We start from the raw sequence: 15,913 nt of genomic DNA on the forward strand, positions 1-15,913 counted from the left end.
GTTTTGTATATAGTTTTCTTGAATATGTGGCCATAAATTAATAATTTAGCATATTCATTAAATGATGAATGGTATTCTGTTCATCTTTATATCTTTAAGACTGTTAGATTGTTTTCTCTCTTACAGTTTGTATTTTGTTAATATCAGGAGTCCAAGTAACAGTTTTCTGGGAGTTCCACCCCCCAGAACTAATTGTAAACATATGAATCTGTAAGTCAATTTAAAAATATTTTAAATTTGGAAAATAGGTAGCTTTTTTTTTTTTTTTTTTTTTAAAAAAAGCTAGCTCCCAGCAGGATTTGGAAACCTGGATCTCAGTGTGCTCCTGCAGCCGTTGACTCTATAGCATTGATAAAATTGCTGCTCCAAAATTTTGTCATTGTAAGAGGGAAAGGGGAAGAAATAGATGTGCATTTGCAGCTCACACCTTAAATTTCAAGTGAATCCACTTTTTTGTTTGTTTTCAGGTGAACTGAAAACATTAGCCCCCCTTGATCGTGAGGAGCAAGCAGTTTATAACCTGCTCGTCAAGGCCACAGATGGAGGGGGTAGATTCTGTCAAGCCAGTATTGTGCTCACATTAGAAGACGTGAATGATAACGCCCCTGAATTCTCCGCCGATCCGTACGCCATCACCGTGTTCGAGAACACAGAGCCTGGGACGCTGTTGACTAGGGTCCAGGCCACGGACGCAGATGCAGGTACCGTCCAGCTGATGCTGTTGGCTTCAGACTGTGCTCTGAGATCTTAGGAACCTCATCCCCAGTTCGGTCTCTTTGACTTGATTAACTCACTGTTGTATTTTTTAATTCCTCAGCATTAAAAATGGAATGAAATCTTTAGGATAATGAATTCATTTTTTATTCACGTTTGAAGTCTCAAAATTGTGCCCCGTGCACGTACCATTGTAAGACATCTGTGGTGTCCCTAAAATTACGGTCGGAGACTGTATTAACTGATCTTCATGTCCAATTGAATTAATCAGCGAAGTGTTATTCTATGAATAAACCATTAGTGACGTAGAGATTTTAATGTGGAGACAGTACAGCAAATGTTACACTGCTGTAGTTTTATAAACCTTTCACAATTTTTATGGAGAATATAATAGTCTAGGATACATATTTATAATCTTTCGATAGAGAAAACAATTTCTTAAGTCATACTAATACTGAAGAATTGAAGCAATAACAAAAATACCACTTTTCAAATAAATCTTTGACACTGAGGCTAAATCATAGATTTCATTTTAAAAGACCTGCTGGGTACTGCAGGACCGTATGCTGTAGAATTTAGTCTTAAAAAGCCAGGTAACTATGGAATTGTATTTGTTTTAGGTTAGTAAGTTGTCAGTGAAAATGTTTGCTTTTTAAAGATCAGAGTCCTAGGAGCGTCTCAGTAACGAGTGTTCGCGTTTTCCTTTTAAAACATGCTACACGTTTTTTCAAAAAATAATTTAAATTTCTTGAAATAAAACTCTGACGTGATGTCATGTGTCAACAGGACTGAATCGGAAGATCTCCTACTCGCTGATGAACTCTGCTGACGGGCAGTTCTCCATTAATGAATTCTCCGGAATCCTTCAGTTAGAAAAGCCCTTGGACCGAGAAGTGCGGGCCGTGTACACCCTTACTCTGAAAGCCGTAGACCAGGGTTTGCCGAGGAGGCTGACGGCTACCGGCACTGTTGTGGTGTCCGTCTTGGATATAAATGACAACCCCCCTGTGTTTGAATACCGTGAGTACGGCGCCACCGTGTCTGAGGACATTCTTCTCGGCACAGAAGTTCTCCAGGTGTATGCGGCCAGTCGGGATATCGAAGCGAATGCGGAAATCACCTACTCAATAATAAGTGGAAACGAACACGGAAAATTCAGCATAGACTCCAAAACAGGTAACCTGCCCTGAAAATGAGAAGAAGGCCTTTATTCTGCCAAAAAAGGCGAGATGGCCCAGCACATAAGGCAGTACAGAGTGCCAGCTCGTAGATCGGCAGTAGATCCTTTAAAAAGATGAAGGTTCTAAGTGCCTTCGGCGTTTAAGCGGGGAAATGAAAGCACACTCCAGGAATTCAGTCGAGACGTCCGATGCATTACATGAGTAAAGATCAAGAGTGGGAGGTGCTGGAGGGTCTTGCGTAATGGCTACTCGTTCTCCATATTGAGTCCACGGGAAGTAGCTTCTTAAGGGAAACCATAGTTTCCGCCTCTTCGATCCTAGTCTCTGTAGGAGGCATCTGATAATTCATTAAAATTGACGTCTTCGTACGCTAGGTATATAGAATAGCCGAAGTACTTTGAATCGCAATGAAGAACTATCCACAAGGTCAAGAGTTGCAGGAGGTATTGACTCCTGCTCCATACACGCTTTTGTCGTCGTTAACCTGTGGTCTAAGCTGTTCGAATGTTGTACAAAGTCACTCCTTTCAAACTGTATTTAATTGAGTGTGACTGTTTCAGATGAGGAGCAGGTGTGTGTTGATGGGATTTTAAAACATGGTTTTAATGCATACTGTAGAATTACTACTTTTAGGGCTTTTTAATAGGATGGACTGTAAGGAAACGAGAGGTGTTAAAGGAATCGTTAAATCAAAAAGATTTTTTTTATTTTTTACTTTTAAAAATTTACACCCAAATTAGTTAGCATACAGTGCAACAGTGATTTCAGGAGTAGATTCCTTAGTGCCCCTTACCCATTTAGCCCATCCCCCTTCCCACACCCCCTCCACTAACCCTCAGTTTGTTCTCCATATTTATGAGTCTCTTCTGTTTTGTCCCCCTCCCTGTTTTTATATTGTTTTTGGTTCCCTTCCCTTATGTTCGTCTGTTTTGTCTCTTAAAGTCTTCATATGAGTGAAGTCATATGATTTTTGTCTTTCTCTAATTTCATTTAGCATAATACCCTCCAGTTCCATCCACGTAGCTGCATGTGGCAAGATTTCATTCTTTTGATTGCCGATAATACGCCATTGTGTGTGTATGTATATATATATATATATATATATATATATATATATATACACCACATTTTCTTTATCCATTCATCCATCGATGGACGTATGGGCTCTTTCCATACTTTGGCTATTGTTGATAGTGCTGCTATTAACATGGAGGTGCATGTGTCCCTTTGAAACAGCACACGTGTATCCCGTGGATAAATGCCTAGCAGTGCAATTGCTGGGTCATAGGATAGTTCTATTTTTAATTCTTTGAGGAACCTCCATAGTGTTTTCCAGAGTGGCTGCACCAGCTTGTATTCCCAAAAAAGAGATTTTTTTTTTTTTTAAATGATAGGATGTAAATAGTTATTCTGGAGATATAAAACAAAAACAATGAGGAAAATATAAGCCAAAAAGTAGAATTCTTACGTTTCCTTTTTATTGTACTGTAGTGGCATCCATAGTAAACTATGGTTTAGAAAAAAGAAGAAATATAATTTTATAGTGGAATGTGGGTAGTATTGACTGGGAAAGCAATTTATGTATCACAGAGAAATAAATAAGGATCTAGGAATAGGCAAATTCATAACTTTTAATTGCTGAATGAAGAAATTAGAAAACACATAAATGATAGGGGCGCCTGGGTGGCTCAGTCAAATGTCTGATTTCGGCTCAGGTCACAAACTCAGTTTTTGAGTTCAAACACCACGTTGGGCTCTGTGCTGACAGCTCAGAGCCTAGCACCTGCTTCGGATTCTGTGTCTCTCTCTGCCCCTCCTCTGCTGGTGCTGTGTCTCTCTCAAGAATAAACAAACATTAAAAATATATATATATATAAATGATAAATGTTTGAAGTAGAAATTAGAAATGGTTTGTTTAAAAGTTTCGATTTCAGTCCCAGTAGGAGAAAGTGGTGGCATTTTAAAGTAACGAAAGTCATTTTGATTTTCTGTGCAGGGGCCATCTTTATCATTGAGAACCTGGATTATGAAAGCTCTCACGAATATTACCTGACTGTAGAGGCCACTGACGGGGGGACACCTTCATTAAGTGATGTGGCCACTGTGAGCATTAACGTAACCGATGTCAATGACAACTCCCCTGTGTTCAGCCAAGACACCTACACAGCAGTGATCAGCGAAGATGCCGTCCTTGAGCAGTCTGTCATCACGGTGTGTATTTCCTCCCCTACCGTGTTCTTCTGGATCTTTGCAAGAAATTTCGGGAAGACCGATTCAGTTTTTGTTGTGGCCTTACTTGAAAATAATTGGAAGATGGGGAAATGTTTTTTGTTAACTTAGTTAATTACTGACTCTATTATAAATGATTGCCTTATAACAGCTAGTTACTGATGGCAGAAAAGCTTGCTGCATAGACCCCTTCCTCAGCTGTCTCCTAAGTAGAAGCGTGATGTCTTCTAGGTTATGGCTGACGATGCTGACGGACCTTCGAACAGCCACATCCGCTATTCAATTACAGATGGCAATCAAGGAAGTCCATTTACAATTGACCCTGCCCGGGGAGAAGTAAAAGTGACCAGGCTTCTCGACCGGGAAACAGTACGTGCAAAACTTTGGCTTAAATTGTTTACAGATTACCAAGTCGGTAAATAGAAGCTCCTCATCCACTTAATGGGAGGCACCAGAAGGGTACAACCAACCTTGTTCTCAGGCAGTGAGAAGTAAGACATAAATACTGGAAAAGCAATTTCAGTACGAAAATCTCTAGAACAGAAGAGATGTGTTTCATACTGATAGAAGTTTGCATAACAAAAGTTCATGTTCAGGAAGAAACTACTATCGGCTCTGGTGTTTGGAGGCACTTCATGGAGCTAGAAGCTGGGTTTTCAATAATGGCAGACTCAGAAAGCCGTAGTTGTGGAGAGGTGAGTCGCCATGAGGAACTGCGTGAACAGAGACGTGGAAGACGCGGCAGGTACTTAGGTGATCATACTAGATTGTGTTGGAGTAGAGGAGTCCTGGTGAGAAGTGAGGGACGCATGGTAGGACGGGGTTCTAGGAACAGAGCAGAGGTTCACGCTGGCTGCTGCGGGCACAGGGAGCCGCTGAGTATTGGTGAGCCCGGGAGCGACTGGCCGAGGTGACTGTGTGGGTGAGCACCACGGTAGGCCTGAGTGGGGTGTAACATCGCGAGCCACCAGGCAGGTAGGAAGCCCAGGGCCCGAGAGGCTGATTGGGAAGTGCCGTGACGCGCGAGCAGACAGATGCAGAAGCTTCGTGAAGGAGGCCTTAGAATCTGTGAAGCTGAGACACGGCCCCGCGTAGGAAGCGGTGGTGGCCGAGACGCCGGCTCCCCTCCACCTTGCTGTAATGGGGTGGTGCCCTCCGAGAGAAACGGGGCATTGTGAGGCCGCGGAAGCCTAGCGCCGGGAGAGGTTGTGGCACGTGGTTTTTGACGTTATCTTAGAGGAGAGTGACGTACGTTAAGTAGAAATACTCAGCCAGGATTCAGAGAGTTTACTCAAACTTCAGAAACTTGAAAGCCAGGAACACGGAGATGGCACAGGTCTCCGGAGAGGATTGTGGAGGCAGTCCGAGGTGATTAGATAAATGCGAGCAACTGACGAGAGGAAAGCCAGGCGGAAGTTCTGTCCCTCATGTGTCTCTCCGTCCCTCCGCTAACACTCACAGGCAGGGAGCTGCCTAGGGAGGTCGTGAAGTGAGGAAGTGCAAAGATAGGACACTGCTGATCAGAGAGTCTAGTTTCAGAACAGTAACAGGTAAAGGGAAGATTAGAGGGACTTGGGGAAATAGTGATGAGCTACCTCCTGAAAGGCCGAATTCTTTCATTCCTTCTCTGACCTGTTCTTTTGAGCAGAGACTTTCCAAGAGTTTAGGAAGCATGACTGGTTAGCCTTCAGGCTGCTGTACTGCTGGGCCGAACAGATTTAGGACTTGTGACCGGTGCGCTTGTCCGCTCCTTTAATGCGCTAACGTCCAACAGGAGCCCGCAGAGGAGATGGCGCGTGCGCCCCAGGCCATTTGCCCTTCTCTGTTGGGCATCCTTTAGGACTAAGAGTCGGCAGAACATCCGCTGGGGATTTAGCCCCCTTTCTGGCTTCTTCCACCTCTCATTCTGGAAGCAGAGAGCTTAACAGGGGACTGCCCTAGAACAGAATCTACCTCACTCGATACAGCTTCTTTTGACGAGGTCAGTTTGTCCTGAGAGATTCAGACAGCTGGCTGCGGGCCACGTGTAAAAGCGATGGGGGAGGGTGATCTGGAGCGTCCTGAGGTGTTGAAGGGGGGCTACGACAGCTCCCCTCTGCTTCTGGCTGACGGTCCCATTTAGGCCTTAGAGGAGGCGGCTGCCCCTGTCGCGCACGCTCCGTCGTGTAGCTCTTCACGGCGCTCCTGTCTGTAGCTTGGGGAGTCGCCCACATCCAGGGCAGCACGCGGCAGGGGATGACGGTCGCCCAGATCTGCCCTTGTGGGTGGTCGGCAGTCTGCTTCTCATGGAGCCCGTTCTCGGGCCTCGTGCAGTGGACATGTGTTCTGTCTTGTCCCGGGAAAGATTTCAGGTTACACACTCACAGTCCAGGCTTCTGATAACGGCAGTCCGCCCAGGGTCAACACGACTACTGTGAATATCGACGTGTCAGACGTCAACGACAACGCTCCGGTCTTCTCCAAGGGAAACTACAGTGTCATTATCCAGGTAACCTCGGGGCGCTGACAGTTTGTCGGGCACATTCCTTTTGAAAGGAGCTCATGCGTTGGCTTCGTTGTTTGAAATCTCTTTCTTTTCCAAAGAGTACTTTTAGGAAAATGAGAAGAGTAAAACGAGGGGGGTCTCCATCAGTACTAAGATGAGCATTTTCAAGGTGCAACCAAGCTTTTCTCTCTTTTTTTTGTACTTTGGTTTTTAAGACATTCTCACTAGCTTGGTCCTTAATCTTGTTTTCTGCTGGCTTTTTTTTTTTTTTTTTTTTTTTTGATTTATTTTGAGAGCGAGCGAGCGCTCGCGCACACAAGTTGGGGAGGGGCAGACAGGGAGAGAGAGAATTCCAAGGAGGTTCCATGCTGGCTGTGCAGAGCCTGACAAGGGGCTTGAACTCAGTAACTGTGAGATCACGACCTGAGCTGATATCAGACACTTAACGGACTGAGCCACCCAGGCGCCCCCATCTGCCCGCCGGTTTCTGAGAGGCATCAGAGAATCGACTCCACCTCTTCTCCTTTCCTCCTCCCCCACTCCACCCTTCTTCCACTCCTGCTACCCACACATCCTTTCTTCTCACACATTCCCTCCCCTCCAGTCCTGTCCAAATCCCCACCTTCCCCCCTCCTCCCCTCTTTCCTTCCCGTCAATGCCCACCGCAACCACCCCCCCCACCTTCCTGTCAAATGGAGCCGCAGTGAGACGTTGTTTTCCGTATACTTCATTTTATAGAAAACTTGCCTGTGTCTCTTGCCATGTAGATTGGGTTTTATTGCAAGTCGTGTGCGTTTTGGTTCTCTTCCATGCAGGAAAATAAGCCCGTGGGTTTCAGCGTACTGCAGCTGGTAGTGACCGACAGGGACTCCTCGCATAACGGCCCACCCTTCTTCTTTACCGTTGTGAGTGGGAATGACGATGGAGTGTTTGAAGTGAACCAGCAAGGGGTCCTTCTCACATCAGCTGCCATAAAGAGGAAGGTGAAAGATCATTACCTACTGCATGTGAAGGTATGAAGGTCTTCAGGATTTTATATTGTGGGTTTCTAGAGAAGGGTTCCTTTGCTGGCTCTAGAAATAAAATGAGTACAATTGTGGGTTTTTGTTCTGTGGTGTTTTTTTTTTTTTCTCTCTTTTCGCCATTCCTTTTTTCTTTTAAATGTATATGTATTTTTGAGAGAGAGAGAGAGAGAGAGAGAGAGAGGGCACGAGCCATCAAAGGGGGGAGGGGCGGAGAGGGAGGGAGACAGGATCTGAAGCAGGCTCCAGGCTCTGAACTGTCAGCCCAGAGGCCGAGGTAGGGCTTGAACTCACAAACTGTGAGATCGTGACCTGAGCCGAAGGGAGACACTCAACTGCCTGAGCCACCCAGGTGCCCTCTTACCTTCGTTTTTATCCCACTATACTTTGCGGGGCCCATATATCCACTTGGTTACTTTATCATAGACATTAATGGAGCTCACCTCCCTTACGAATTCATGAAAGGGCTGCAAAGAAGTATTTATTCTTGTCCTTCATAGGCTTCTTGTTTAGAAGTATTTCATGGTAACTTTTTAAAACTTGAGTGAGGGAAGCCAAATTTTTATTAAGTTAACGATGACCTATAGACCAAGGTGTTGTGTTTTTGGTTTTAATTTCCTCCTAGGTGGCCGACAACGGAAAGCCTCAGTTGTCATCTTTGACGTATATTGACATTCGGGTCATTGAGGAGAGTGTCTATCCGCCTGCAATCTTGCCACTAGAGATTTTCATTACTGCTTTTGGAGAGGAATACTCAGGCGGTGTCATCGGGAAGATTCACGCCACAGACCAGGACGTGTATGACACTTTAAGCTATAGTCTTGATCCGCAGATGGGCAACCTCTTCTCTGTTTCCAGCACCGGGGGTAAGCTGATAGCACACAGAAAGCTAGATGTAGGGCAGTACCTTCTCAATGTCAGCGTAACCGATGGGAAATTCACGACGGTGGCGGACATCACGGTGCACATCAGACAGATAACCCAGGAGATGCTGAACCACACCATCGCCATCCGCTTCGCCAACCTCACTCCGGAAGAATTCGTTGGTGACTACTGGCGCAACTTCCAGCGAGCTTTGCGGAACATCCTGGGTGTGAGGAGGACTGACGTCCAGATCGTTAGTTTGCAGCCCTCTGAACCCCATCCACATCTGGATGTCTTGCTTTTCGTAGAGAAATCAGGGAGTGCCCAGGTTTCAACCAAACTGCTTCTGCACAAGATCAATTCTTCCGTGACTGATCTCGAGGAAATCATGGGTGTTAGGATACTGGACGTGTTCCAGAAGCTCTGTGCAGGGCTGGACTGCCCGTGGAAGTTCTGTGATGAAAAGGTGACTGTGGATGAGAACGTTATGTCAACGCACAGCACGGCCAGACTGAGTTTCGTGACTCCCCGCCACCACAGGACAGCTGTGTGTCTCTGCCAAGGTAACGCACATAAGTCGGGAAACAGGCGGTACGGATCATTTCGCGTGCAGCCTTTGAAGGCTACGCACGAATCGTTTTCTTGAATTTCGTGAAGTTCCTGTTAATGGGCTTTCACCCCTCTCCTGTCTCTTCTTTTGGTGTTGTTTTTTACAGAGGGAAGATGCCCAGTTGTCCATCATGGATGTGAAGACAGTCCATGCCCTGAGGGATCTGAATGTATCGCTGATCCCAGAGAGGAGAAATACGCCTGTCTCTGCCCGGGTGGCAAGTTTGGTCAGTGCCCAGGTGAGAGTTCAGTGATGAGGGGTGCTTCCGTTTGAAAAAGTCACTTCGAGTGTTCCTTGCCATTGTTTTTTTGTTGTTTTTTTTTGTTGTTGTTGTTAGCTTTGGTAAATATTGTCAAGTGCATTTATAATAACAAGTCAAGGGTATGGATGAGTAAGGAGGAGCAGTAGTAACTTCTTCCACACAACTCACCCGAATTAACGGCGATGCTCTTTCTTCTTCATCATCGTGCTCATGTAAACATACAGTCCCATATGTGCACATACATTGTGCTTTTTTTTTTTTCACATTCCCTTTAAGAATAAATAGTTACCGTATCTCATATAGTCTACTGCTTGCTTTTCCCCCTGTTTAATGTACGTTATGGGCATCTTTCCAGGTCATTGCACGTAAACCTAATGCTTCTGAATGGCTCTACCATGATTTATTCAACATGTTCCTTATTCATAGAGCTTGAGGTTCTTAAGATGTTTCCTTGTGTTAAAAATGAATCCTTTTCTGCACTTAATCGTGGTGAGGCTTTGATTAATGTATACAAGTGTTGAATCATTCTGTGGCAGTTCTGAAACTAATGTAACATTGTATGTTAATTATACTTCAGTTTTTACAAAAGCACTTGTATCCATACAGCCTTATTTATTGGTGCTTTCTTTTCTAAAACAAGGATTTACTATGTCAAAGACTAACTACATTTTTAATTTTTAAATATACCATTATGTTAGTTTCCCAGAAAGTTATACCAGTTCCTTTCTTGCAGTCATAGTGTGACCGTTTCACGCCCCATTTTCTTGGCAATGCAAGGTTTTCAATTAAAAAACAAATTCCTTCATCCAGTGGGCGAGAAATGATATCTGGTTAGTTTAGTGTGGATTTCTCCAGCCTTTTTGTGAATGTTTTGTTTTCTTTTTATTCCTGGTAGCATTTCCTCTCCGGGACTGTTCACAGTGTTTGCTAGTTTGTCCAGCTTATCTGTCTGGTTTTTGTTTCAGTGTATAGATCACTCTGTGTGCTGTGAGCATGAACATTATCTCCAACCCACTGTCTGTCTATTACTGTCTATTGTTTACAGTATCTTTTGTCACTTTGAAATACAACTTTTGTCTGTTCTGTATAATTTTTACATAACCATTTCCATCGCTGGAGAGTGATGTTATTTTCATTATTTTTGGAGACTGGGAATTAGATCTTGCTTGCAAAGTTTCCCCAAACCGTGTGAGGCTGTGTAAATATTTTCCTAAGTTGTCTTCTAATAATTTTATATTGAACGTTTTTATATTTATTTTTTTAAATACGTATTTTTTGAAGTTTATTTTGACAGAGTCCACGCGTGTGCGTGCATGCGTCGGGGAGGGGCAGAGAGAGAGGGAGAGAGAATCCCAAGCAGGCTCCACACTGTCTGTGTAGAGCCCAATGTGAGGCTTGAACTCATGAACCGTGAGATCATGACCTGAGCTGAAATCAAGAGTTGGACACTTAACCAAGCCACTCGTGAACATTTTTATATTTAGATCTCTCATTATTTTAGAACTCATTCCTCACTGATACAGTAGTCTAATTCTCTTCCAAAAAGAGACCCAGGGGTGCTGTGCTTTTTATTAAAGCAAATTGACATTTTCCATCAGATTGAACTTTATAATGTTGTAGCCTTAAATAAAAACTTGGATCAGTGTTGGGGGGAAATCTCCCTTTTAAAGATATGCTTCAGCTTGGTTCTGATTTATGTTTTCCTCTTTGTGATTCACAGGGAGTTCATCTGTAACATTTACTGGAAACAGCTTTGTGAAATACCGTCTAATGGAAAACGAAAACAGATTGGAGATGAAACTGACCATGAGGCTCAGAACGTACTCTGCTCACGCAGTTGTGATGTACGCTCGCGGGACCGACTACAGCATCTTGGAGGTACGTTTTTGAACCCTACGTTATGGAAGACTTAAAAATACAAAATTCCCATTTTGTTTCTATGGTCCATTTTTGAAAAAACAATTAAAGGAAATGGTTTTATTCCACACTTAAATGGTCTCTTGATAGTTTTAGACTTTGTGGGCCAAAAAGCTCCTTTATTTGCTCTGCAGTAACATAGAGATTGACTTCTTTTTTTCGCAACCTTCTCAGGTCACATGACCATTAATGTTCAAACTCTGATATTACATTTGTAGAGAACATATGTAAATGCTTGAAGTGGTAATTATCCTCCACCCACCCCCCCCCTTTTTTTTTTTTATCTTACCTGATACTATTTTTGTTGTTCAGTTAGTTAATTGTTATTTCTGTGATGCTTTTTGGATGTGCAGTTTGAACTTGATATCCCTGTAACGTCCATTTTTACTCTTTCTGCCGTGAGCACATGAGCCTGTGTTCTGTAGTACTTAAGTGCAAGGCCTCACTGACTTTCTACCTTCAAGTGCTCACCGTGCCTCTCCTTTAGATGTTTGATTAGAGTTCATAATTGCAGATTCTGTGGGAGTAATGTGAATGGCCATTGTTTTCATGACAGATTCATAATGGACGGCTACAGTACAAATTTGACTGTGGAAGCGGCCCTGGAATTGTCTCTGTTCAAAGCATTCAAGTCAACGATGGGCTGTGGCATGCAGTGTCTCTAGAAGTGAATGGAAACTACGCTCGGCTGGTTCTCGACCAAGTTCACACTGCATCAGGCACAGCCCCTGGGACTCTGAAAACCCTGAACCTGGATAACCATGTGTTCTTCGGTGGCCACATCCGCCAGCAAGGCACAAGGCACGGAAGAAGCCCCCAAGTGGGTAATGGCTTCAGGGGTTGTATGGACTCCATTTATTTGAATGGGCAGGAGCTCCCTTTAAACAACAAACCAAGAAGCCATGCACACATTGAAGAATGGGTGGACGTCTCTCCCGGGTGCTTGTTAACGGCTACCGAAGACTGTTCCAGCAACCCTTGCCAGAATGGAGGCGTTTGCCAGCCATCCCCTACTGGAGGTAGGCTTCGTGACGTGGTCCTTTTTAAAATGTTACACACGAATACGCGCAGTTCCTCAAGTATTTGTGTTTCCCCCTTTCGTTCAAATGATAGGTCAGATACTGCAGTCAGTATTGGAATCGAGCGGTTGGTGCATGTTACACCAGACCGGGGCGTGGGCTAGGATTCTTCCCTGCGGTGAGGCCGCAGTGGGTGGTGTCTTACCTGCCGAGGTCCTGCAGACACGTGGCAGGTGCACCCAGAGGAAGTGTGTCCAGACACCCCTCGTTCCGCACCAGGAGCCACTGGTGAACTACGGCTAACTCTGCACTTTTTCTCCACCCACACTGACATTGACCCAGCGGGACTCAGAATTGCACTTTGTTCTTTCGAGTGCCCTTCTTTGATCTGATGGCTCAGCACCCAGCGACTGCTAGTCGAGCTAGTTATAGATGGGGTGTGGTTTTCCAGAAGGCCTCGAACCCTCCTGAAGCGTCACCAGTCCTCTCCCGAAGCCCTGACGTGGAAGAGTGCACCGAGACTTTTTTCACCTGGCCCCGTTTGTTTCCTTTCCCAGTAATAGAAATTATGACAGTCCTGGTGCCTGGGAAATAGAGCTTTGTGTAAGGGATAGAGCAAATATCGAAATAACACTTGGGTGAGATTTCAGAAGCTTCGGTTTTTTTGTTACTTTCTTTGGAAACCATCTGTGCACACTATATGCAAACAACGGGCCAGGTCAGCCCCACAGTAATACTCTGAATGAAAGTGTAGACTGTGCTCCTGTTACATGGCCACGGGAGGTCAGCCAGGAGACTCTCCTTGTTGCGTCACTCAGGCATGAGGCTGAGAGAAGCATGTTCTTGAAACGTGCTCCTGCAGTCCCTGTGGCACCTAGACACTGGCTCTGTCGCATGTCACAGTCTTTATGTTCCTTTGGACAGATTTGATAATCCCCTTTCGTTAATGATAGCGTATAGTCTCACAGTGCCTTCACGTTTACTGTTCTCTCGTTTAGCCCTTAAAAGCTTGTGAGTTGTGAATTGAGGTCGATGTCCAGTAGTAAGTGTTGTCTACGTGGTCCCTCAAATAAAGGACCGTTGGTCCCTACTCTGTACGCTTGGCCCAACAACCTTACCTAAACTATGATTCACTAAAGCCAACGACGAGTTCTCTCTTCCGTTCTTTGTGTTAGGGTTCTCCCAAAAGCGGAAGGGATAAGCTTGTTGATCTAGACCACATTTTACCCAGAGGGAATAGGAATTTTACTAACTTTGATGGGTCTCCAAGTCTCCTCTTAGTAAAAACCAATGTACTGAGATACAGTTTTTGAGTTACTGATTGGACTTCTTTGTTCCCTTTTGCTCATTTAGGTTATTACTGTAAATGCAGTGCCTTGTACATAGGGACGTATTGTGAGCTGAGCGTCAACCCGTGTTCCTCCAACCCATGCCTCTATGGTGGCACGTGCATTGTGGACAACGGAGACTTCGTTTGCCAATGCCGAGGATTGTACACTGGCCAGAGGTATGTGTGTTTTTCTTAACTGTCATAATTACAGTATTAAAAAGTTTTGTAAATGGATGCTTGGTATATAGATGGATACTTGATACATACGTCTGACTAAATTTACGTGTTGTTTTCTCTTGCACTGTATTTATCTACAGTAGAAAGTGTTAAGTTTATGCGTATTTCCCCTTCCTTCTTCAGGTGCCAGCTTAGTCCATATTGCAAAGATGAGCCCTGTAAAAATGGTGGAACATGTTTTGACAGCTTGGATGGTGCCGTCTGCCAGTGTGATTCGGGTTTTAGGGGAGAAAGGTAAGTGGCTTCTTCCAGAATTTGTATCTGCTCTTCTCTGTAGTGTCAAATCAAATAGCAGATGCAACAGAGGTTGATTAATCTGGACTCTGTTGCTTCACATTGTCATAATCCTCATATAGCTCCTTGTAGAATTTATCTCTTCACTCTTTAAAAACAGTGAGCAGGTGATAACGTAATGCTTGACAATACTTGTGGACGTCAGAGATATTTATAAGCAGAACATACTGGTTCTTGGAGGCAGTACATGTTTGCGGGAAGAGTGACGATTTTTTTAAGGTGGATACACGTGACGTTGTTACCGGTCTTGAGTGGGATGACAACGACCTCTTCTCATAATCTGTTATAGCTAACATTTAGATAGCATCTAGACCCCCTTTCAACTCTCATTATCTTTTGTAATCCTTACCATAATGCTAAGAGGTGATGATTATTTCCGAGAGGAGGAAAATGAGGCACAGAGCTGCCTGTTAGACACCGCGAAAGAGGCAGGTTGGTGATGGGGCGCCTGGGTGGCTCAGTCGGTTGAGTATCCGACTTCGGCTCAGGTCATGATCTCATGGTTTGTGAGTTCGAGCCCCGCGTCGGGCTCTGTGCTGCCAGCTCAGAGCCTGCTTCAGGTTCTGTGTCTCCCTGTCTCTCTGCCCTTTCCCTGCTCCAGCTCTGTGTCTCCCTCAAAAATAAACATTAAAAAAAAAAATTTCAAAAGTTACTTGGTGAGGGGCAACTGGGTGGCTCAGTCAGTGCTGAGCATCTGACTCTCCAGGGTCATGGGATGGAGCCCCATGCTGACAGCGCTCGGCGCACTTAGGATTTTCTATCTGTCCCTCCCTGACTCGCATGTGCATGCTCTCTCAAAACAAAACGGTTCATGTTCTTTCTAAGTGCCTGATGCTTCACTGAAGTGTTCACTGTCAATCTTGTTGGAAGGCTTTTAAGTGTGAGCTGCTTGTAGGTATTTGCATATGCTTTTACTCAAGTGGTGGTTAGAGCCCTGAATTTGGCCATCAGTCACATGGTCTTAGTTCCTAAGTTGTTGACTTTAGTAATTCCAGTGAATCAATCCGTGACATATTTGAGAAAAATGTCTCAAACTTTCAATGGCAAGTGAGTGTGGGGCCAGGGCAGTAGCTACCTTTTATTAAAGGAGGGAAGGATTGATAAGTGTCAGGTGCATCCTCCCAGGGCCCCCATTTGGAAAGGCAGAGGGGACACAGTGGCATGTGAAGTGTTAGGTCAGGTGATGGGCTTTGGCAGGTTTTCCACAAGAGAAACATTTTTAGTTTGCTTTTTTCTTAAATGTGTTTATTTTGATAGAGACAGAGCACAAGTGGGGCAGGAGCAGAGAGAGGGAGAGAATCCCAAGCAGGCTGTGTGCTGTGAGTGCAGAGCCTGATATAGGGCTCGAGCTCATGAACCATGAGATCGTGAACCAAAACCAAGAGCCCCTGATGCTTAATCACCTGAGCCCCCCAGGTGCCCCAACTGTTTGCTGACCTTTCACATGTCTTAGGAAACTGTTATCTTTCCAAGCAGGAACATCTCCTTCGAAATTGAGGCTCGCATATTAGAACAGTTTCCGGCATACCATTTATCAAAATTCACTTTCTTAAAGAATCTGCAACAAACTGGTGCACTCAGCTCAGTCTGTGAGTTTGCTTTAGTCAGCTGTGGGATCCTAGAAGAGTAGCGTTTGAATACGGCTTGACATAATGTTTATCTCCCACAGGTACCGCATATAGGATCACGTGATCAGTTACCCCGAAGGGTTTTTGTTGGGATCACTGTTGTCAGCTGTGTGTTTTTGGG

At 44.6% G+C, this 15,913-nt stretch overlaps 1 protein-coding gene across 2 annotated transcripts in view; it reads left to right on the plus strand.

Moving 5' to 3' along the window:
• The window catches only part of FAT1 (FAT atypical cadherin 1), a 117,470-nt gene that overhangs the window by 93,651 nt on the left and 7,906 nt on the right, over positions 1 to 15,913 (plus strand). The window contains exons 12-23 of one of the 2 annotated variants that reach the window (XM_047091661.1): positions 468 to 701; positions 1,501 to 1,890; positions 3,892 to 4,106; positions 4,356 to 4,493; positions 6,469 to 6,612; positions 7,425 to 7,622; positions 8,257 to 9,067; positions 9,212 to 9,343; positions 11,088 to 11,245; positions 11,841 to 12,303; positions 13,657 to 13,810; positions 13,994 to 14,104. In XM_047091661.1, coding sequence (XP_046947617.1) covers positions 468 to 701; positions 1,501 to 1,890; positions 3,892 to 4,106; positions 4,356 to 4,493; positions 6,469 to 6,612; positions 7,425 to 7,622; positions 8,257 to 9,067; positions 9,212 to 9,343; positions 11,088 to 11,245; positions 11,841 to 12,303; positions 13,657 to 13,810; positions 13,994 to 14,104 — 3,148 coding nt within the window. The remainder of the gene's footprint in view (positions 1 to 467; positions 702 to 1,500; positions 1,891 to 3,891; positions 4,107 to 4,355; positions 4,494 to 6,468; positions 6,613 to 7,424; positions 7,623 to 8,256; positions 9,068 to 9,211; positions 9,344 to 11,087; positions 11,246 to 11,840; positions 12,304 to 13,656; positions 13,811 to 13,993; positions 14,105 to 15,913) is intronic. The other variant, XM_047091662.1, reaches the window with a different exon arrangement.

This window comes from Lynx rufus, unplaced genomic scaffold (genome assembly GCF_022079265.1).
Source record: "Lynx rufus isolate CCGP_SWC_20201006 ecotype Redwood Valley unplaced genomic scaffold, mLynRuf1.p SCAF_3, whole genome shotgun sequence".
In the NCBI taxonomy this organism is placed as follows: domain Eukaryota; kingdom Metazoa; phylum Chordata; class Mammalia; order Carnivora; family Felidae; genus Lynx; species Lynx rufus.